This window comes from Petromyzon marinus, chromosome 84, assembly GCF_048934315.1.
Source record: "Petromyzon marinus isolate PM22_M1 ecotype Great Lakes invasive population chromosome 84, UKy_Petmar_22M1.pri1.0, whole genome shotgun sequence".
NCBI lineage: Eukaryota > Metazoa > Chordata > Hyperoartia > Petromyzontiformes > Petromyzontidae > Petromyzon > Petromyzon marinus.
Window position 1 is genome coordinate 1,340,939 of NC_133749.1, and position 23,826 is coordinate 1,364,764.

Below are 23,826 nucleotides of genomic sequence, written 5' to 3' on the forward strand. Positions count from 1 at the left end.
TGTGACTGTGTGTGTGTGTGTGACTGTGTGTGTGACTGTGTGTGTGTGTGTGACTGTGTGTGTGTGTGTGACTGTGTGTGTGTGTGTGACTGTGTGTGTGGGTGTGACTGTGTGTGTGGGTGTGACTGTGTGTGTGTGTGTGACTGTGTGTGTGACTGTGTGTGTGTGTGACTGTGTGTGTGTGTGACTGTGTGTGTGACTGTGTGTGACTGTGTGACTGTGTGTGTGACTGTGTGTGTGTGACTGTGTGTGTGACTGTGTGTGTGTGTGACTGTGTGTGTGACTGTGTGTGTGTGTGTGTGACTGTGTGTGTGTGTGACTGTGTGTGTGTGACTGTGTGACTGTGTGTAGGTGTGTGTGACTGTGTGTGTGTGACTGTGTGTGTGTGTGTGAGTGTGTGTGTGACTGTGTGTGTGTGTGACTGTGTGTGACTGTGTGTGACTGTGTGTGTGTGTGACTGTGTGTGTGTGTAGGTGTGTGTGACTGTGTGTGTGTGTGACTGTGTGTGTGTGTAGGTGTGTGTGACTGTGTGTGTGTGTGACTGTGTGTGTGACTGTGTGTGTGTGTGACTGTGTGTGTGACTGTGTGTGTGTGTGTGTGTGACTGTGTGTGTGTGTGACTGTGTGTGTGTGTGACTGTGTGTGTGACTGTGTGTGTGTGACTGTGTGTGACTGTGTGACTGTGTGTGTGTGACTGTGTGTGTGTGACTGTGTGTGTGACTGTGTGTGTGTGACTGTGTGTGTGACTGTGTGTGTGTGTGTGACTGTGTGTGTGTGTGACTGTGTGTGTGTGTGACTGTGTGTGTGTGTGACTGTGTGTGTGTGTGAGTGTGTGTGTGTGTGTGACTGTGTGTGTGTGACTGTGTGTGTGTGTAGGTGTGTGTGACTGTGTGTGTGTGTGACTGTGTGTGTGTGTGACTGTGTGTGTGTGTGACTGTGTGTGTGTGTAGGTGTGACCAACGCCCGCTTTGTCTGTGCTAGAGCTGAGGATTCTCTGTCTGCGTTGGTCTCCTCCATGAGAGACCACCCAGTGGTGGCCATTGTAGACCCACCACGTGCAGGCCTCCGTGAGTCACTCACCACGTGACTCACCACGTCACTCACCACGTCACTCACCACATCACTCACCACGTGACTCACCACGTCACTCACCCACTCACCCACCACGTGCAGGCCTCCGTGAGTCACTCACCACGTGGCTCACCACGTGACTCACCACGTCACTCACCACGTCGCTCACCACGTCATTCACCCACTCACCCACCACGTGCAGGCCTCCGTGAGTCACTCACCACGTGACTCACCACGTCGCTCACCACGTGACTCACCACGTCACTCACCCACTCACCCACCACGTGCAGGCCTCCGTGAGTCGCTCACCACGTGACTCACCACGTCACTCACCACGTCACTCACCACGTCGCTCACCACGTCACTCACCCACTCACCCACCACGTGCAGGCCTCCGTGAGTCACTCACCACGTGGCTCACCACGTGGCTCACCACGTCACTCACCACGTCACTCACCACCTCACTCACCACCTCACTCACCACGTGCAGGCCTCCATGAGTCACTCACCACGTGCCTCACCACGTGGCTCACCACGTGGCTCACCACGTGGCTCACCACGTGACTCAACACCTGAATCAACACGTGACTCACCATGTCACTCACCACGTGACTCGACACGTGACTCACCCCGTCACTCACCACGTGACTCACCACGTGACTCACCACGTCGCTCACCACGTGACTCACCACGTCGCTCACTACGTGACTCACCCACTCACCCACCATGTCGCCCACCATGTCGCTCACCACGTGACTCACCACGTGACTCACCACGTGACTCACCACGTGACTCACCACGTCACTCACCACGTGACTCACCACGTCACTCACCACGTGACTCACCACGTCGCTCACCACGTGACTCACCACGTCGCTCACCACGTGACTCACCACGTCGCTCACCACGTGACTCACCATGTGCAGGCCTCCGTGAGTCACTCACCACGTGACTCACCACGTGACTCACCACGTGACTCGCCACGTGACTCACCACGTCACTCACCACGTGACTCACCACGTCACTCACCACGTGGCTCACCACGTCACTCACCACGTCACTCACCACGTCACTCACCACTTCACTCACCACGTGACTCACCACGTGACTCACCACATCACTCACCACGTCACTCACCACGTGGCTCACCACGTCGCTCACCACGTGACTCACCACGTGACTCAACACCTCGCTCATCACGTGACTCACCACGTGACTCACCACCTCGCTCATCACGTGACTCACCACGTCACTCACCACCTCACTCACCACGTGACTCACCACGTGACTCACCACCTCGCTCATCACGTCACTCATCACGTCACTCACCACGTCACTCACCACGTGACTCACCACGTCACTCACCCACTCACTCACCACGTGACTCACCATGTGACTCACCACGTCACTCACCACGTGACTCACCACGTGACTCACCACGTGACTCACCACGTCGCTCACCACGTGACTCACCACGTCGCTCACCACGTCACTCACCACGTGACTCACCACGTGACTCACCACGTCACTCACCACGTGACTCACCACGTCGCTCACCACGTCGCTCACCACGTCGCTCACCACGTGGCTCACCACGTGACTCACCACGTGACTCACCACATCGCTCACCACGTGAGTCACCATGTGACTCACCACGTGACTCAACACGTCACTCACCACGTGACTCACCACGTGACTCACCACGTGACTCACCACGTGACTCACCACGTAACTCACCACTTCACTCACCACGTGACTCACCACGTGACTCACCACGTCACTCACCACGTGAGTCACCACGTGAGTCACCACGTGACTCACCACGTGACTCACCACGTGACTCACCACGTAACTCACCACGTGACTCACCACGTGACTCACCACTTCACTCACCACGTGACTCACCATGTCACTCACCCACTCACTCACCCACTCACCACGTCACTCACCCACTCACTCACCACGTCACTCACCACCTCACTCGCCACGTCACTCACCACGTCACTCACCACTCACGCTCACCACTCCTCACCACTCCTCACCACTCCTCACCACTCCTCACCACTCCTCACCCTCACTGTGTGAGTGTAGAGGTGAAGGTGCTCCAGGCTGTCTGCCACTCACCCTCACTCACCACTCCTCACCACTCCTCACCCCTCACCCTCACCACTCACCCTCACCACTCCTCACCACTGCTCACCACTCCTCACCACTCCTCACCACTCCACCACTCACCCTCACCACTCACCACTCCTCACCACTCCTCACCACTCACCCTCACCACTCCTCACCACTCACCCTCACCACTCCTCACCCTCACCACTCCTCACCACTCCTCACCACTCCTCACCACTCACCCTCACCACTCCTCACCACTCCTCACCACTCCTCACAACTCACCACTCCTCACCACTCCTCACCACTCCTCACCCTCACCACTCCTCACCCTCACCACTCCTCACCCTCACCACTCCTCACCACTCACCCTCACCACTCACCACTCCTCACCACTCCTCACCACTCCTCACCCTCACCGTGTGAGTGTAGAGGTGAAGGTTGTCCAGGCTGTCCGCCACTCACCCTCACCAATCCTCACCACCACTCCTCACCACTCCTCACCACTCACCACTCCTCACCACTCCTCACCACTCCTCACCACTCCTCACCACTCCTCACCGTGTGAGTGTAGAGGTGAAGGTTGTCCAGGCTGTCCGCCACTCACCCTCACCACTCCTCACCACTCCTCACCACTCCTCACCACTCCTCACCGTGTGAGTGTAGAGGTGAAGGTTCTTCAGGCTGTCCGCCACTCACCACTCCTCACCACTCCTCACCACTCCTCACCACTCCTCACCGTGTGAGTGTAGAGGTGAAGGTTCTTCAGGCTGTCCGCCACTCACCCTCACCACTCCTCACCACTCCTCACCACTCCTCACCACTCCTCACCGTGTGAGTGTAGAGGTGAAGGTTCTTCAGGCTGTCCGCCACTCACCCTCACCACTCCTCACCACTCCTCACCACTCCTCACCACTCCTCACCGTGTGAGTGTAGAGGTGAAGGTTCTTCAGGCTGTCCGCCACTCACCCTCACCACTCCTCACCACTCACCCTCACCGTGTGAGTGTAGAGGTGAAGGTTGTCCAGGCTGTCCGCCACTCACCCTCACCACTCCTCACCCTCACCACTCACCCTCACCACTCCTCACCACTCACCCTCACCGTGTGAGTGTAGAGGTGAAGGTTCTTCAGGCTGTCCGCCACTCACCACTCACCACTCCTCACCACTCCTCACCACTCCTCACCACTCCTCACCGTGTGAGTGTAGAGGTGAAGGTTCTTCAGGCTGTCCGCCACTCACCCTCACCCTCACCACTCCTCACCACTCCTCACCACTCACCCTCACCACTCCTCACCCTCACCACTCCTCACCCTCACCACTCCTCACCACTCCTCACCACTCCTCACCGTGTGAGTGTAGAGGTGAAGGTTCTTCAGGCTGTCCGCCACTCACCACTCCTCACCACTCCTCACCACTCCTCACCACTCCTCACCGTGTGAGTGTAGAGGTGAAGGTTCTTCAGGCTGTCCGCCACTCACCCTCACCACTCCTCACCACTCACCCTCACCGTGTGAGTGTAGAGGTGAAGGTTGTCCAGGCTGTCCGCCACTCACCCTCACCACTCCTCACCCTCACCACTCACCCTCACCACTCCTCACCACTCACCCTCACCGTGTGAGTGTAGAGGTGAAGGTTCTTCAGGCTGTCCGCCACTCACCACTCACCACTCCTCACCACTCCTCACCACTCCTCACCCTCACCGTGTGAGTGTAGAGGTGAAGGTTCTTCAGGCTGTCCGCCACTCACCACTCACCACTCCTCACCACTCCTCACCCTCACCACTCCTCACCACTCCTCACCGTGTGAGTGTAGAGGTGAAGGTTCTTCAGGCTGTCCGCCACTCACCCTCACCACTCCTCACCACTCCTCACCACTCCTCACCACTCACCCTCACCGTGTGAGTGTAGAGGTGAAGGTTCTTCAGGCTGTCCGCCACTCACCACTCACCACTCCTCACCACTCCTCACCACTCCTCACCGTGTGAGTGTAGAGGTGAAGGTTCTTCAGGCTGTCCGCCACTCACCACTCACCACTCCTCACCACTCCTCACCACTCCTCACCGTGTGAGTGTAGAGGTGAAGGTTCTTCAGGCTGTCCGCCACTCACCCTCACCACTCCTCACCACTCCTCACCACTCCTCACCACTCCTCACCACTCCTCACCCTCACCGTGTGAGTGTAGAGGTGAAGGTTCTTCAGGCTGTCCGCCACTCACCCTCACCACTCACCACTCCTCACCACTCCTCACCACTCCTCACCCTCACCGTGTGAGTGTAGAGGTGAAGGTTCTTCAGGCTGTCCGCCACTCACCCTCACTCACCACTCACCCTCACCACTCCTCACCACTCCTCACCACTCACCCTCACCACTCCTCACCACTCCTCACCCTCACCACTCCTCACCACTCCTCACCGTGTGAGTGTAGAGGTGAAGGTTCTTCAGGCTGTCCGCCACTCACCCTCACCACTCCTCACCACTCCTCACCACTCCTCACCGTGTGAGTGTAGAGGTGAAGGTTCTTCAGGCTGTCCGCCACTCACCACTCCTCACCCTCACCGTGTGAGTGTAGAGGTGAAGGTTCTTCAGGCTGTCCGCCGTGCTCTATGCGTAGGCCGCATCCTCTACGTCTCCTGCAACCCTCGATCAGCCGCGGGCAACTTCAACGAGTGAGGAGCTGCCTCACTCACCTACTCACTCACCTACTCACCTACTCACTCACCCACTCACTCACCTACTCACTCACCTACTCACCTACTCACTCACCCACTCACTCACCTACTCACCCACTCACTCACCTACTCACTCACCTACTCACTCACCTACTCACTCACTCACTCACCTACTCACCTACTCACTCACCTACTCACCTACTCACTCACCTACTCACTCACCTACTCACTCACCTACTCACTCACTCACTCACCACTCACCTACTCACCTACTCACCCACTCACTCACTCACTCACCTACTCACTCACCTACTCACTCACCCACTCACTCACCCACTCACCTACTCACTCACCTACTCACCTACTCACTCACCTACTCACCTACTCACTCACCTACCCACTCACCTACTCACCTACTCACCTACTCACCTACTCACCCACTCACTCACTCACCTACTCACTCACCTACTCACTCACCTACTCACTCACCTACTCACTCACCCACTCACTCACCCACTCACCTACTCACTCACCTACTCACCTACTCACTCACCTACTCACCTACTCACTCACCTACTCACTCACCTACTCACTCACCTACTCACCTACTCACTCACCTACTCACCTACTCACTCACCTACTCACTCACCACTCACCCACTCACTCACTCACTCACCCACTCACTCAATCACCCACTCACTCACTCACTCACCTACTCACCTACTCACTCACCTACTCACCTACTCACTCACCTACTCACTCACCTACTCACTCACCTACTCACTCACCTACTCACTCACCTACTCACCTACTCACTCACCTACTCACTCACTCACCTACTCACTCACCTACTCACTCACCTACTCACTCACCTACTCACTCACTCACCTACTCACTCACCTACTCACCTACTCACTCACCTACTCACTCACCTACTCACCTACTCACTCACCTACTCACTCACTCACCCACTCACTCACCTACTCACTCACCTACTCACCTACTCACTCACCTACTCACTCACCTACTCACCTACTCACTCACCTACTCACTCACCTACTTACCTACTCACTCACTCACTCACCTACTCACCTACTCACTCACCTACTCACCTACTCACTCACCTACTCACCTACTCACTCACCTACTCACTCACCTACCCACTCACCTACTCACCTACTCACCTACTCACCCACTCACTCACTCACTCACCTACTCACTCACCTACTCACTCACCTACTCACTCACCTACTCACTCACCTACTCACTCACCCACTCACTCACCCACTCACTCACCCACTCACCTACTCACTCACCTACTCACTCACCTACTCACTCACCTACTCACCTACTCACTCACCTACTCACCTACTCACTCACCTACTCACTCACCACTCACCCACTCACTCACTCACTCACCCACTCACTCAATCACCCACTCACTCACTCACTCACCTACTCACCTACTCACTCACCTACTCACCTACTCACTCACCTACTCACTCACCTACTCACTCACCTACTCACCTACTCACTCACCTACTCACTCACTCACCTACTCACTCACCTACTCACTCACCTACTCACTCACTTACTCACTCACTCACCTACTCACTCACCTACTCACCTACTCACTCACCTACTCACTTACCTACTCACCTACTCACTCACCTACTCACTCACTCACCCACTCACTCACCTACTCACTCACCTACTCACCTACTCACTCACCTACTCACTCACCTACTCACCTACTCACTCACCTACTCACTCACCTACTCACTCACCTACTCACCTACTCACTCACTCACTCACCTACTCACCTACTCACTCACCTACTCACCTACTCACTCACCTACTCACCTACTCACTCACCTACTCACTCACCTACTCACTCACCTACTCACCTACTCACTCACCTACTCACCTACTCACCTACTCACTCACCTACTCACTCACCTACTCACTCACCTACTCACCTACTCACTCACCTACTCACTCACCTACTCACTCACCTACTCACCTACTCACTCACCTACTCACCTACTCACCCACTCACTCACCACTCACTCACCCACTCACTCACCCACCCACTCACCACTCACTCACCCACTCACTCACCCACCCACCCACCCACTCACCCACCCACCCACCCACTCACCCACTCACTCACTCACCCACTCACCACTCACCACTCACCCACTCACTCACTCACTCACCCACTCACTCACTCATTCACTCACCCACCCACTCACTCATTCACTCACCCACCCACTCACTCACCCACTCACTCACTCACCCACCCACTCACTCACCCACCCACTCACTCATCCACTCACCTACTCACTCATCCACTCACCCACTCACTCACTCACCCACCCAACCACTCACTCACCCACCCGCTCACCCACTCACCCACCCACTCACCCACTCACTCACCCACCCACTCACTCACTCACCCACTCACTCACCCACCCACTCACCCACCCACCCACCCACCCACTCACTCACTCACTCACCCACTCACCCACTCACCCACCCACTCACTCACTCACCCACCCACCCACTCACTCACCCACCCACCCACCCACTCACTCACCCACCCACCCACTCACTCACCCACCCACCCACCCACTCACTCACCCACCCACCCACCCACTCACCCACTCACTCACTCACCCACTCACCACTCACCCACTCACTCACTCACTCACCCACTCACTCACTCACTCATTCACTCACCCACCCACTCACTCACCCACTCACTCACTCACCCACCCACTCACTCACCCACCCACTCACTCATCCACTCACCTACTCACTCATCCACTCACCCACTCACTCACTCACCCACCCAACCACTCACTCACCCACCCGCTCACCCACTCACCCACCCACTCACCCACTCACTCACCCACCCACTCACTCACTCACCCACTCACTCACCCACCCACTCACCCACCCACCCACCCACTCACTCACTCACTCACCCACTCACCCACTCACCCACCCACTCACTCACTCACCCACCCACCCACTCACTCACCCACCCACCCACTCACTCACCCACCCACCCACTCACTCACCCACCACCCACTCACTCACTCACTCACCCACTCACCCACTCACCCACCCACTCACCCACTCACCCACTCACTCACTCACTCACCCACTCACCCACTCACTCACTCACCCACTCACTCACTCACCCACTCACTCACCCACTCACTCACCCACTCACTCACCCACTCACTCACTCACTCACCCACTCACTCACTCAACCACACTCACCCACCCACACTCACCCACTCACCCACACTCACTCACCCACTCACCCACACTCACTCACCCACCCACACTCACCCACACTCACCCACCCACCCACACTCACCCACCCACACTCACTCACCCACACTCACTCACCCACCCACTCACTCATCCACTCACCCACTCACCCACCCACCCACTCACCCACCCACCCACTCACTCACTCACCCACTCACCCACCCACCCACTCACTCACTCACTCACCCACTCACCCACCCACTCACCCACCCACTCACTCACTCACCCACTCACCCACCCACCCACTCACTCACTCACCCACTCACCCACTCACCCACCCACTCACCCACTCACCCACTCACCCACCCACTCACCCACTCACCCACCCACCCACCCACTCACCCACCCACCCACTCACCCACCCACCCACTCACTCACTCACTCACCCACTCACCCACCCACTCACCCACCCACTCACTCACCCACTCACCCACCCACTCACTCACTCACCCACCCACCCACTCACTCACTCACCCACCCACCCACTCACTCACCCACCCACTCACTCACTCACCCACCCACCCACTCACTCACTCACCCACCCACCCACTCACTCACTCACCCACCCACTCACTCACCCACCCACTCAATCATCCACTCACCCACTCACTCACTCACCCACCCACTCACTCACCCACCTGCTCACCCACTCACCCACCCACTCACTCACTCACCCACTCACTCACTCACCCACTCACTCACTCACCCATTCACTCACTCACCCACCCACTCACTCACCCACCTGCTCACCCACCCACTCACCCACTCACTCACTCACCCACCCACTCACTCACCCACCTGCTCACCCACTCACCCACCCACTCACTCACCCACTCACTCACTCACCCACCCACTCACTCACCCACCCACTCACTCACCCACCCACTCACTCACTCACCCACCCACTCACTCACCCACCCACTCAATCATCCACTCACCCACTCACTCACTCACCCACCCACTCACTCACCCACCTGCTCACCCACTCACCCACCCACTCACTCACTCACCCACTCACTCACTCACCCACTCACTCACTCACCCATTCACTCACTCACCCACCCACCCACTCACTCACCCACCTGCTCACCCACCCACTCACCCACTCACTCACTCACTCACCCACTCACCCACCCACTCACCCACTCACCCACTCACCCACCCACTCACCCACTCACCCACCCACCCACCCACTCACCCACCCACCCACTCACCCACCCACCCACCCACTCACCCACCCACCCACTCACTCACCCACTCACTCTCTCACTCACCCACTCACCCACTCACTCATCCACTCGCTCACTCACTCACCCACTTACTCACCCACTCACTCACCCACTTACTCACCCACTCACTCACTCACTCACCCACCCACCCACTCACCCCCCTCACCCCCCCCCCCTCCTCACCCCCCTCCCCTCTGCAGTCTCTGCCGGGCGCCGTCCAATCGGATGCGGGGGCCTCCGTTCCGACCAATCAGAGCGGCCGCTGTGGACCTCTTCCCCCACACCCCTCACTACGAGCTGCTGCTGCTGTTTGAGAGGGCAACGGGGGGGGCAGGGGGGGGCCAGGGGGGGGGGCAGGGGGGGGCAGTGAGGGGGGGGCGGGGGGGCAGTGAGGGGGGGGGCAGGGGGGGGAATCCTAAGGGCAGCAGTGGTGGTGGTGGTGGTGAGATTAGGTCCATGCATCACTCTTGTTCTGCCATGATGGTAAATAAACACATTTATTTACACACTGGTGGTGGTGGTGATGGTGGTGGTGTTGGTGGTGGTGGTGATGGTGGTGGTGGTGTTGGTGGTGGTGGTGATGGTGATGGTGGTGATGGTGGTGGTGGTGATGGTGGTACACACTGTGATGGTGGTGGTGGTGATGGTGGTGGTGGTGATGGTGGTAATGGTGGTGGTGGTGATGGTGGTGGTGGTGGTGATGGTGGTGATGGTGATGGTGGTAGTGGTGATGGTGGTGGTGTTGGTGGTGGTGGTGATGGTGGTGGTGGTGATGGTGGTGATGGTGGTGATGGTGGTGGTGGTGATGGTGGTGGTGGTGATGGTGGTACACACAGTGTGATGGTGGTGATGGTGGTGGTGGTGATGGTGATGGTGGTGGTGGTGATGGTGGTGATGGTGGTGGTGGTGATGGTGGCGGTGGTGGTGATGGTGGTGATGGTGGTGGTGATGGTGATGGTGGTAGTGGTGATGGTGGTGATGGTGGTGGTGTTGGTGGTGGTGGTGATGGTGGTGGTGGTGATGGTGGTGATGGTGGTGGTTGGTGGTGGTGGTGGTGGTGATGATGGTGGTGGTGTTGGTGGTGGTGATGGTGGTGTTGGTGGTGGTGGTGGTGATGGTGGTGATGGTGGTGGTGATGATGGTGGTGATGGTGGTGATGGTGGTGGTGATGGTGGTGGTGATGGTGGTGGTGGTGTTGGTGATGGTGGTAGTGATGGTGGTGATGGTGGTGTTGGTGGTGGTGGTGGTGATGGTGGTGATGGTGGTGGTGATGGTGGTGGTGGTGATGGTGGTGATGGTGGTACACACAGTGTGATGATGATGGTACACACAGTGTGATGGTGGTGATGGTGGTGATGGTGGTGATGGTGGTGATGGTGATCAGAATCAAAAATAATCAGAAAGGGTTTTATTCGCCATGAAAGTTCACACCGACACGGAATTTACTTTGGCAGGATGGTGCATACATTCAACATACAGGAATCTAAAATCTCAAATAAGTTTTAAACAAGTCTTACTATAATAATAAGGGTTAAAAGTCTAACTAACACCAGGGGGCTGAAGTATTTAAAATTGAATAAATATCGAATACAAAATAGCTTTAAGATATAATTTAAAAATTAAAAATACACAAATAGGTTAACACAGTTAATATCGGCAAGGTGTCATTACGTAGATAAAATGTTAAAATCAGTGTAAGCCCTTGGCCTCGTTTAACAGGCCAGCAGCAGATGGGAAGAATCTGTCTTTATGGCGTGATGTTTTGGTCCTGATGCACCGAAGCCTTCTGCCGGAGGGGAGCAGCTGGAACAGAGAGTGTCCAGGGTGGGAGGAATCGGCCACAAATCTTCCTCGCTCGCCTCGTGCTCCTTGTCGTGTGCAGGTCCTCGAGGGTTGGTTGATTGCAGGCAATCACCTTCTCAGCAGTGCGGATGATTCGCTGCAGTCTGCTCTTGTCCTTGGCAGTGGCAGCAGCGTACCAGACGGTTATGGAGGAGGTGAGGATGGATTCAATGATCGCTGTATAGAATTGCACCATCATTGTCTTTGGCAGGTTGAATTTCTTCAGCTGCCGTAGAAAGTACATCCTCTGTTGAGCTCTCTTGGTGAGCGAGCTGATGTTCAATTCCCACTTGAGGTCCCGGGAGAAAGAATAGTGCCCAGGAAGCGGAAGGACTCTACAATTTTGACTGGGGAGTCTTAACAGGGTGATGGGGGTGAGTGGGGCTGTATTCTTCCTGAAGTCCACAACCATCTCAACTTGTCTTTAGAGCATTTAGCTCTAAGTTGTTCTGGCTACACCAGGTCACCAGATTGTCAGCTTCCCACCTATAGTCAGACTCATCCCCACCAGAGATCAGCCCAATGAGGGTGGTGTCGTCCGCAAACTTCAAGAGTTTGACGGACAGATGACTGGAGGTGCAGATGTTGGTATACAGGGAGAAGAGCAGTGGTGGAAAGGACGCGCAGCCCTGAGGAGTTCCGGTGCTGATGGACCTGGAGTCAGAGACTTCTGTTCCCAGCTTAACGCACTGCTTCCTGTCAGACAGGAAGTCTGTGATCCATTTACAGGTTGTGTAGGGCACGTTCAGCTGCAAGAGTTTGTCCTGAAGCAGGGCAGCAGGGATGATGGTGTTGAAGGCGCAGAGCTGAAGTCCACAAACAGGATCCTGGCGTAGGATGCTGGGGCGTCCACATGCTGTAGGGTGAAGTGGAGGGCCATGTTAACTGCGTCGTCCACAGACCTGTTGGCTCTGTAGGCAAACTGCAGGGGGTCCAGGAGAGGATCTGTGATGGCTTTGAGGTGTGCCAGGACCAGGCGCTCAAAAGACTTCATTACCACAGATGTAAGGGCGACCGGTCTGTAATCATTTAGTCCTGTTGGCCTTGGCCTTTTGGGCACGGGGATGATGGTGGAGGACTTGCGACAGGCTGGTACACGGCATGTCTCCAGGGAGGTGTTAAAGATGTTGGTGAACACCCCGGAGACAGCTGGTCAGCGCAGTGCCTGAGGCTGGCTGGAGAAACAGAGTCCGACCCGGCTGCTTTGCGTGGATTCTGCCTCTTGAAAAGTCTATTAACTTCTCCCTCCCGAAAGGAGAGAATCGTCTCTGTAGTATGGGTGGGAAGGGGTGGTTCAGGACAGTCCAATTGTCTTTCAAATCTACGGTAGAACTCGTTCAGGTCGTTGGCTAGGCGGGAGTCGTTAGTGGTGTGGGCGGCTCTGGGTTTGTAGTTGGTGATGTGCCTGAGCCCTCTCCAGACAGAAGCAGCGTCGTTAGTAGAGAACTGGTGTTTTAGTCTCTCTGAGCACAGTCGTTTAGCCTCTCTCACCGCTTTGCTAAACCTGTTCTTCGACTCCTTGAATCTGTCTCTATCCCCACTCCTAAACGCTTCCTCCTTCTCCAACCTCCACCTTCTGAGCTTTGCTGAGAACCAGGGCTTGTTGTTGTTGTTAAAGTTCACCCTGGTACGTGTTGGGATACAGCAGTCCTCACAGAAGCTGATGTAGGACGTCACAGCCTCTGTGAGTTCATCCAGACTATTGGTAGCAGTCGTGAACATATCCCAGTCAGTACAGTCCTAGCACGCCCGCAAATCTTCCACAGCCTCACTTGGTCCCCTGTTTAGATGTCCTCACAGCAGGTTTACAGAGTTTTAGTTTCTGCCTGTATGCAGGAATCAGGTGGGCCATGGCATGGTCAGAGTGTCCCAGTGCTGCTCGGGGGACGGCGTGGTAGGCTCTACTGACTGTAGCGTAGCAGTGACCCAGAGTGTTCCCTTCTCTGGTTGGGGCATTTAATGAATTGTGTGTATTTGGGGGAGTTCGTGGCTGAGATTACCTTTGTTAAAGTCGCCAAGTACGATAACCAACGAATCTGGATTTATATTCTTAGTTCTTTCGGTAAAGTCACGTTGAAGGGAAACAACAAAATAATAAAAATATAAATATATTATTACGTTGGAGGGAAACAACAAAATAATAAAATATATATTTTATATATTTTGTTGTTTCCCTTCAACGTGACTTTACCGAAAGAACTAAGAATATGAATTACTGCAGTCACGAAAGCTTTAAATCAAAATTTAGAATCTGGATTTGCTCGCTCCACACTCAGAATCTGATCGGCGAGCGTGCGTTTGGGCCCTCTTTAACCTGAGGACAAGGCGGCAAGTAAACTCCGAACCAAAGTGAGCGAACGCGAACTCGCGAGGCGAGCAAAACGGTTTACAGGTTACAAAAAAATTGATTCAAGGAGTGGAGAACAATGTTGCAGAATCACTGTGACATCTACACACCAGCCACTGTTAATGTAAAAACAAATACCACCGCCTTTCGTCTTGCCGGAGAGTGCTATGTCACGATCCGATCTTACAAGATGGAATCCTGCTAGTTGTAGCGAAGTGTCCGGAATCAAATCACACAGCCATGTCTCCGTGAAGCACAAAAGCAGAAGCTGAAAGGAAGTCTTTGTTTTTTTTTTTACTTACCACGAGTAGCTGAAGTTCATCCATTTTGTTGTACAGTGAACGTACGTTGGAGAGCCTAGCGCGGCATTGACTAGAATGCCCACTAATTCTGCCGCTGGAAGCGGAAAAGGAGGAATTAAATCCACAGGAGTCGTTTCCCCGACATTTAAAAGTTCGTCTCTTGTTAGAGAACTCCGAAGATCTTGGCAAAACACTGAATTGGCAGACAAAACAAGACAAAACAGGGTAGCACCGACCGGCTGAGGCTACCATCATCGGCGCCATCTTTGCACCAGCACTGGTGTGATGAACAGCAGGCCCCTCTCACCAGCACGGGAGTGATGAACAGCAGGCCCCTCAACACGGGTGTGCTGAACAGCAGGCCCCTCTCACCAGCACGGGTGTGCTGAACAGCAGGCCCCTCAACAGCAGGCCCCTCTCACCAGCACGGGTGTGATGAACAGTAGGCTCCTCTTACCAGCACGGGTGTGCTGAACAGCAGGCCTCTCAACAGCAGGCCTCTCTCACCAGCAAGGGTGTGCTGAACAGCAGGCCCCTCAACACGGGTGTGCTGAACAGCAGGCCTCTCTCACCAGCACGGGTGTGTTGAACAGCAGGCCCCTCTCACCAGCACGGGTGTGCTGAACAGCAGGCCCCTCAACACGGGTGTGTTGAACAGCAGGCCTCTCTCACCAGTCACGGGTGTGATGAACAGCAGGCCCCTCAACAGCAGGCCCCTCTCACCAGCACGGGTGTGATGAACAGCAGGCCTCTCTCACCAGCACGGGTGTGCTGAACAGCAGGCCCCTCTCACCAGCACGGGTGTGATGAATAGTAGGCCCCTCTCAACAGCAGGCCCCTCTCACCAGCACGGGTGTGCTGAACAGCAGGCCCCTCTCACCAGCACGGGTGTGATGAACAGCAGGCCTCTCTCACCAGCACGGGTGTGATGAACAGCAGGCCTCTCAACACGAGTGTGATGAACAGCAGGCCCCTCTCACCAGCACGGGTGTGCTGAACAGCAGGCCCCTCTCAAGACAAAACAGGGCGCACCAACCGGCCGAGGCTGCCATCATCGGCGCCATCTTGTGATCGAATCGCAGGTGATGGTGGTGGTGGTGATGGTGGTGGTGATGGTGGTACACACAGTGTGATGGTGGTGGTGATGGTGGTGGTGATGTTGGTGGTGATGGTGGTACACACAGTGTGATGGTGGTGATGGTACACACAGTGTGATGGTGGTGATGTTGGTGATGGTGGTGATGGTGGTTGTGATGGTGGTGATGGTGGTTGTGATGGTAGTGATGGTGGTGATGGTGGTGGTGGTGATGATGATTATGGTGGTGATGGTGTGATGATGATGGTGGTGATGATGGTGTTGGTGATGATGATGATGTTGGTGATGATGATGATGGTGGTGGTGATGATCATGGTGATGATGATGGTGATGATCATGGTGATGACGGTGCTGATGGTGCTGATGATGATGATAGCCCCCATGCCCAGCCACCGCATACCCAATCAGCTTCTGTTTGGCCGGAGAGAGGGGGGCTAGACGGGTGATTGGGCGAGTGAGTGGGCGAGTGAGTCGGCGAGTGAGTGGGTGAGTGAGTGGGTGAGTGAGTGGGTTCGGAAAAACAACCCCCTACCTCCTCGCGGTGCCGGACGGGCAACTCTGTCGTGGACAGTGCTGTGGGGGGAGATCCAATTTTGATTGGCTCCTCCCCTCATGGCGTGTGTGTCCGCCACAGGGGCTAAACGGGGGCTCTGGACGGGTGCGAGGGGCTGGTGACCCCTCCACCTTCAATTAATTACCACGAAAACACCAATTAAACTGAAATATGTAACTAATAAGCTTGTGCCGGAGGCCCCGGGGGGCCAGGCGTCTATGACGTCTCCTGGCCAAACCCCAATTGGCGGAGCCAGGAGATTGAATACTTACCCTCGGGGCTACTCCAGAAACAACGAAAAGCCACTACGGGTGGCCACGTGGAATGTTCGAACGCTCACTGCGGAGGAGAGGCTGCCACTCCTCTGTCGGGAGCTGGACCGGTACCGCCTGGATCTATGCGGCATTCAGGAGGTCCGGTGGACCGGCTCTGGCTCCTGCCACCATGAGGGGTGGACAGTCCTCTACTTGGGGCAGCAGACTGCCAAACAACAGGGTGTGGCTCTTCTTTTGAACAAAAGAATGAAGGGGGCGTGGGAGCGTGGCGGTGAGGTGTGGGAAGCTGTAAGCCCCAGGCTACTTTGGGCTCGCCTTCCCATCAACCGGGGGCGAGGAATGGTGGTCGTGGTTACTTATGCCCCCACCGAAGATGAACATCCGTAGAGGGATGCAGGCAAATCCGATGAGTCAGATGCCTTCTATGACCTCCTGTCACAGGTGCTGGCTAAAGTGGCCCCTCGGGATAGAGTCATCATGTTGGGTGACTTCAATGCCCGAGTTGGTCATGATACTGGCACCTGGTCTGGAGTGATTGGAGGGCATGGGCCAGATCAGCTCAATAACAACGGTAGGAGGCTGCTAGATTTTTGTGCAGCCCATGGGCTTGTAATTACCAACACGCTGTTCCGGCATCGGCGCATCCACACAACATCATGGATGCATGCCGGGTCCAAGCAAGAACATCTGCTGGACTACATTGTGACAGACCAGCGGATGCGAGCCCATGTCCTTGACACCAGGACCTACCGTGGAGCTGATCTGCCCTCTGACCATCGACTAGTCATCTGTAAGATGCGCCTGCCATTCTTCCACTCCGGTGGTGGGTGTACACCCAGGACCCTATTCCGACCTAAAGTGGCCTGGTCTCAGTTATCTGATGAAAGTTGCAAGCGAGAATTTCATCATCGCTTGCGGCTGGGATTGGCATCGTCCCCGACTCCTCCTGATGTCGAGGGTAAATGGGCGAGGTTTAGGACTGTGACTCATGCAGCTGCAATGGCTGCTTTGGGTACGCGGTCCAGACCTCCCCAGAGACCCTGGCTGACAGAGGAGGTGTTCAGGATGGTTGAGAAAAAGCGACAGGCCCACTGCCATCGGCTACAGAATCCCACGTCAGAGAATGAGGAGGCTTACCGCAGCCTTCGCTCGGAGGTTCGGAAAGCCGTGAGGCGCTGCAAGGATGGGTGGTGGTCGCGGGTTGCTGAGGAGATGGAGTCTGCCTCAGTGGCCCGTGATCACAAATCTCTATTTAACTCCATCAAAAAAGTAACCTGCAGCGCCACACCTATTACCATCATTAGGGGAAAAAACGGTGATCCAATCTCTGACCCCCAGGAACAGGTTTGCAGATTTGCTGAGCATTTCTGTGAGGTCCTGGGGGATGGAAAATCCCTCAGCCAGGAAAACATCGTGGCACAAAGTGAGGATGACCCTGCTGAGGCTGTGGTGCCTCAAATATTGGAAGAAGTCACCCCCTGTGAGTGGCTGGCTGTGGTGCCATCTGTTGAGGAAGTACTGAAGGCGATCCGGAGTCTGAGACCAGGAAAGGCAGCGGGCAGAGATGCTCTCCCAATCGAAATGCTGAGGGAGGGTGGCGTTTGTGCACAGATTGCCCTATATGACATCATAACAACAATCTGGACCACTGGACAGGTTCCGCAGGATTGGAAGGATGCTCTGGTGGTCCCCCTTTTTAAGAAGGGGGACCGTACAGACTGTAACAACTACAGGGGCATCTCACTCCTCAGTGTGCCGGGAAAGGTCCTGGCAAGGATTATTCAGCATGGCCTTGCCAGACACGCTGAGGAGAGGCTTGCGGAGCCCCAATGCGGTTTCAGGATAGGGCGGTCCTGCACAGATGCCATATTTTCTGTCTGTCTGCTACAGCAGAGGTGTAGGGAATTCCAACAAGACCTACATCTCTGCTTTATTGACCTGGTCAAGGCCTATGATACCATCAGTAGGCCTGGGCTCTGGGTCGTTCTTCGTGCTTTTGGAGTACCTGACCCTATGCTCACGATCATTAAGGACCTTCATGATGGTGAGCGGGCCCGGGTAAAACTACGTGGCCGGGAGTCAGAGCCATTCCCTGTACACCTTGGGGTGCGACAGGGATGCCCTCTGGCTCCCACATTATTTAACATCTATTTTGACCATGTAGTTCGTGAAGCCTTCAATGGCTGTACCGGGGGAATCTCCATATGGTACAGATATAATGGGAGGCTGATCGATGCCCGGGTGCGGTCAAGGGATGGCTCCCTATTGCTCAACCACGTTATGTATGCTGATGATTTGGTAATAGCTGCTCAGTCAGAGGAGGAGTTGGAGACGCTGCTGCTGAGACTGGAGCGTGCCACTAAGAGGTGGGGCCTTACCATCAGCCCCACCAAAACTAAGCACCTGCCTGGGTATATTGTACCATCGGACACTCCACCCCCACAACTCCCAATCGGTGATAGGGCAGTTGTGGAGAGAGTGGAGAGTTTCCCATACCTGGGCAGTGTGCGCATGACTGGCTCCAGTTTAATAGCAGAGGTCTCACTCCGAATCAGTCGAGCGGCAATATCTTTTCATCGGTTGCGTAACGATGTGTGGAAGCTACCTGGTCTGTCGCTCCGCACTAAGCTTCAGGTGTTCTCGGCCACGGTCATTCCCTCCCTTCTCTACACTTGCGAAACGTGGACCCCCCTAATGGAACATCTTCGCCGGTTAGAAACATTTAGGCTGGCCTGCCTACGATCCATCCTGGGTTTAACCAGACTGGATTGTGTGAGGAGCTCACAAATCCTTGAAAGATCTGGGCAAGGTCCCCTCGGTGAGCTCCTCCGGCGGGCAAGGCCGCGATGGCTGGGCATGCGGGCTACATGAAACAGCTTTTGTTCGGCCGGATCGAGGGGGCTAAACGGGCGCGGCACGGGCTAGAGAAGAGATGGAGTGACGTGGTACAGGAGGACGTGGAGCTGAGTGGACGTGGAGCTGAGTGGACGTGCCGATGACTGGTACCAGCGGTGTCAAGATCGGCCTCTGTGGAGGAGGCTCGTGAAGGATGCTTCTGGGCAGTTGGAGGTAGTCGCCCTCCAACAACAACGGAGGGCGGAGGAGCGACGCTCACAACAACGAGCGGAGCGCCGGGTGGCTAAAGCACAGCAGGTTGGCACAGTAGGGGGCACAGGTGGTGCACCAGCCAGTCGTCTCAGTCGACCCGTGGCACCCGCTGGGTCTGCCCCGTGACCTCCTGCCAGCGGGCGTTCAATACTTCACGTAGCCTCAAGGTGCACATAGCCTGGCACAAGCGTCGTGGTGACGTCACCGCCACTTAGTGGCGAATGGCGGTTGTTGTTGTATATGTGTGTGCGTGTGTCTGTGTGTGTGTCTGTGTGTGCGTGTGTCTGTGTGTGTATCTGTGTGTGTGTCTGTGTGTGCGTGTGTCTGTGTGTGTGTCTGTGTGCGTGTGTGTCTGTGTGTGTGTCTATGTGTGTCTGTGTGTGTGTCTGTGTGTGTGTCTGTGTGTGTGTGTGTGTGTCTGTGTGTACATGTGTGTGCCAGCGAACCTTCCGCTGTGAGACAATTCACGGAAGGCGATTTTCTTGTCACCTCACGAACACGCTTCCTGTGTGTGTATCTGTGTGTGTGTATGTGCTTGTGTGTGTCTGTGTGTGTGCCTGTGTGTGTATGTGTGTGTTAGTGAGTGGATGAGTGGGTGAGTGAGTGGGTGAGTGGATGAGTGAGTGGGTGAGTGGGTGGGTGGGTCAGTGAGTGGGTCAGTGAGTGAGTGGGTGAGTGAGTGGGTGGGTGAGTGAGTGGGTGGGTGAGTGAGTGGGTGGGTGTGTGAGTGGGTGGGTGGGTGAGTGAGTGGGTGAGTGGGTGAGTGAGTGGGTCAGTGGATGAGTGAGTGGGTGAGTGGGTGAGTGGGTGGGTGGGTGAGTGAGTGGGTGGGTGGGTGGATGAGTGGGTGAGTGAGTGAATGAGTGGTGAGTGGGTGAGTGAGTGAGTGGGTTGGTGGTTGAGTGGTTGAGTGAGTCACTGGGTTAGTTGGTGAGTGGGTGAGTGAGTGGGTGAGTGAGTTAGTGGGTGGGTGAGTGGGTAGGTGAGTGGATGAGTTGGTGAGTGAGTGGGTGGGTGAGTGAGTGGGTGGGTGAGTGAGTGGGTGAGTGAGTGAGTGTGTGGGTGAGTGAGTGGGTGGGTGGGTGAGTGGGTTCATAAGTGCATGAGTGAGTAGGTGGGTGGGTGCGTGAGTGAGTGAGTGGGTGAGTGAGTGGGTGGGTGAGTGGATGAGTGGGTGGGTGAGTGAGTGGGTGGTTGGGTGAGTAGGTTTGTGGGTGAGTGTGTTAGTGAATGTTTGAGTGCGTGGGTGGGTGAGTGAGTGGGTGGGTGAGTTGGTGAGTGGGTGAGTGAGTGGGTGAGTTGGTGAGTGAGTGGGTGAGTGGGTGGGTGAGTGGATGAGTTAGTTAGTGGGTTCGTTGGTGAGTGAGTGATTGGGTGAGTGGGTTAGTGAGTGAGTGGGTGGGTGAGTGGGTTAATAAGTGGATGGATGAGTGAGTGAATGGGTGCGTGAGTGAGTGGGTGAGTGAGTGGGTGGGTGAGTGGATGAGTGGGTGGGTGAGTGGGTGGTTGGTTGAGTGGGTTTGTGGGTGAGTGGGTTAGTGAATGGATGAGTGCGTAGGTGGGTGAGTGAGTGGGTGAGTTAGTGAGTGCGTGAGTGGGTGAGTGAGTGGATGAGTTGGTGAGTGGGTGAATGAGTGGGTGAGTTGGTGAGTGAGTGGTTGAGTTGGTGAGTGAGTGGGTGACTGGGTGACTGAGTGAGTGGGTGAGTGAGTGAGTGAGTCAGTGAGTGGGTGAGTGGTTGAGTGAGTGAGTGGGTGAATGAGTGGGTGAGTTGGTGAGTGAGTGGGTGAGTGAGTGAGTGGGTGAATGAGTGATAGGGTGGGTGAGTTGGTGAGTGAGTGAGTGGGTGAGTGAGTTGGTGAGTGAGTGGGTGAGTTGGTGAGTGAGTTGGTGAGTGGGTGGGTGAGTTGGTGAGTGAATGAGTGGATGAATGAGTGGGTGAGTCGGTAAGTGAGTGGGTGAGTGAGTGGATGAGTGGGTGAGTGAGTGAGTGGGTGAGTGAGTTGGTGAGTGAGTGAGTGAGTTTGTTGGTCAGTTGGTGAGTCAGTGCGTGAGTGAGTGACTGAGTTAGTGAGTGACTGGGTGAGTGAGTGGGTGAGTAAGTGAGTGGGTGAGTGGGTGGGTGAGTGGGTGAGTGAGTGGGTGAGTGAGTGAGTGCGTGGGTGAGTGGGTGGGTGAGTGGGTGAGTGAGTGGGTGAGTGAGTGAGTGGGTGAGTGAGTGAGTGGGTGGGTGAGTTGGTGAGTGAGTGGGTGAGTGGGTGAGTGGGTGGGTGAGTGGGTGAGTGGGTGAGTGAGTTGATGAGTTGGTGAGTGAGTGGGTGAGTGAGTGGGTGAGTGGGTGAGTGAGTGAGTGAGTTGGTGAGTGAGTTGGTGAGTGAGTGGGTGAGTGGGTGAGCGAGTGAGTGGGTTGGTGAGTTCACAGTGACCACGTCAGGTTCACAATGGATTCGTCTTTATTTGATATCAGCGTCACAGCCTCTGCACGGACACGTGACCATGTGGTGAGCGAGATGCAGAGAGTGAGCCACTCACCACTCTCACCACGTCTCACTCACCACCACCACCACTCACCACTCTCACCACGTCTCATTCACTCACCACTCACCATTCTGTACCACTCACCACCCTTACCACCACTCACTACGCTTACTGCTACTCACCACCCTCACTCACCACGTCTCAGTCACCACCACCCTCACCAGTCACCACCTATCACTGACCACTCACCATTCTCACCATGCTGACTGCCACTCACCACGCTCACCGCCTCTCACCACCACCACCTCCTCACCACCACCACTCACCACCCACTCACCACCACCACTTCACCACCACCAATCACCTCCTCACCACCACCGCCACCGCCACTCACCAAAACCTCACCACCACCACCACTCACCTCCTCACCACTACCGCCAGCGCCACTCACCACCACCTCACCACCACCACCGCCACTCACCACCACCACCTCCTCACCACCACCACCACCCACTCACCACCACCACCTCACCACCACTCACCTCCTCACCACCACCGCCACTCACCACCCATTCACCACCACCACCCACTCACCACCACCACCACCACTCACCACCACCACCTCCTCACTCACCACCACCACCTCCTCACTCACTCACTCACCACCACCCACTCACTCACCACCACCTCACCACCACCACCTCACTCACCACCACCACCCACTCACTCACTCACCACCTCACTCACTCACCACTCACCACCACCACCTCCTCACTCACCACCACCACCCACTCACTCACCACCTCACTCACTCACTCACCACTCACTCACCACCTCACTCACTCACTCACCACTCACTCACTCACTCACCACACACTCACTCACTCACCACCACCTCCTCACTCACTCACTCACCTCCTCACTCACTCACCACCACCCACTCACCAACACCCACCTCACCACTCACTCACCACCTCCTCACTCACCACCACCCTCACTCACCACCACCACCACTCACCACCACCACCCACTCACTCACTCACCTCACTCACTCACTCACCACCTCACTCACTCACCACCCCACTCACTCACTCACTCACCACCTCACTCACTCACCACCCCACTCACTCACTCACTCACCACCTCACTCACTCACTCACCACCCACTCACTCACCACCCCACTCACTCACTCACTCACCACCTCACTCACTCACCACTCACTCACCACCTCCTCCTCACCACCACCTCCTCACTCACCACCACCACCCACTCACTCACTCACCACCTCACTCACCACCTCACTCACTCACTCACCACCTCACTCACCACTCACTCACTCACCACTCACTCACCACCACCACCACCTCACTCACCACCTCACTCACCACCTCACTC

The 23,826-nt window shown here is 55.8% G+C and overlaps 1 protein-coding gene across 1 annotated transcript in view; it reads left to right on the forward strand.

The window, feature by feature from the left end:
* LOC116937068 (tRNA (uracil-5-)-methyltransferase homolog A-like) overlaps window positions 1-16,657 on the forward strand; it is a gene marked incomplete at its 5' end in the record, with an annotated part of 56,599 nt that extends 39,942 nt beyond the window's left edge. The window contains 4 exons of the mRNA XM_076057795.1: window positions 950-1,066; window positions 5,756-5,852; window positions 10,630-10,782; window positions 16,651-16,657. Coding sequence (XP_075913910.1) covers window positions 950-1,066; window positions 5,756-5,852; window positions 10,630-10,782; window positions 16,651-16,657 — 374 coding nt within the window. The remainder of the gene's footprint in view (window positions 1-949; window positions 1,067-5,755; window positions 5,853-10,629; window positions 10,783-16,650) is intronic.
* Between the last annotated feature and the right edge of the window lie 7,169 nt (window positions 16,658-23,826).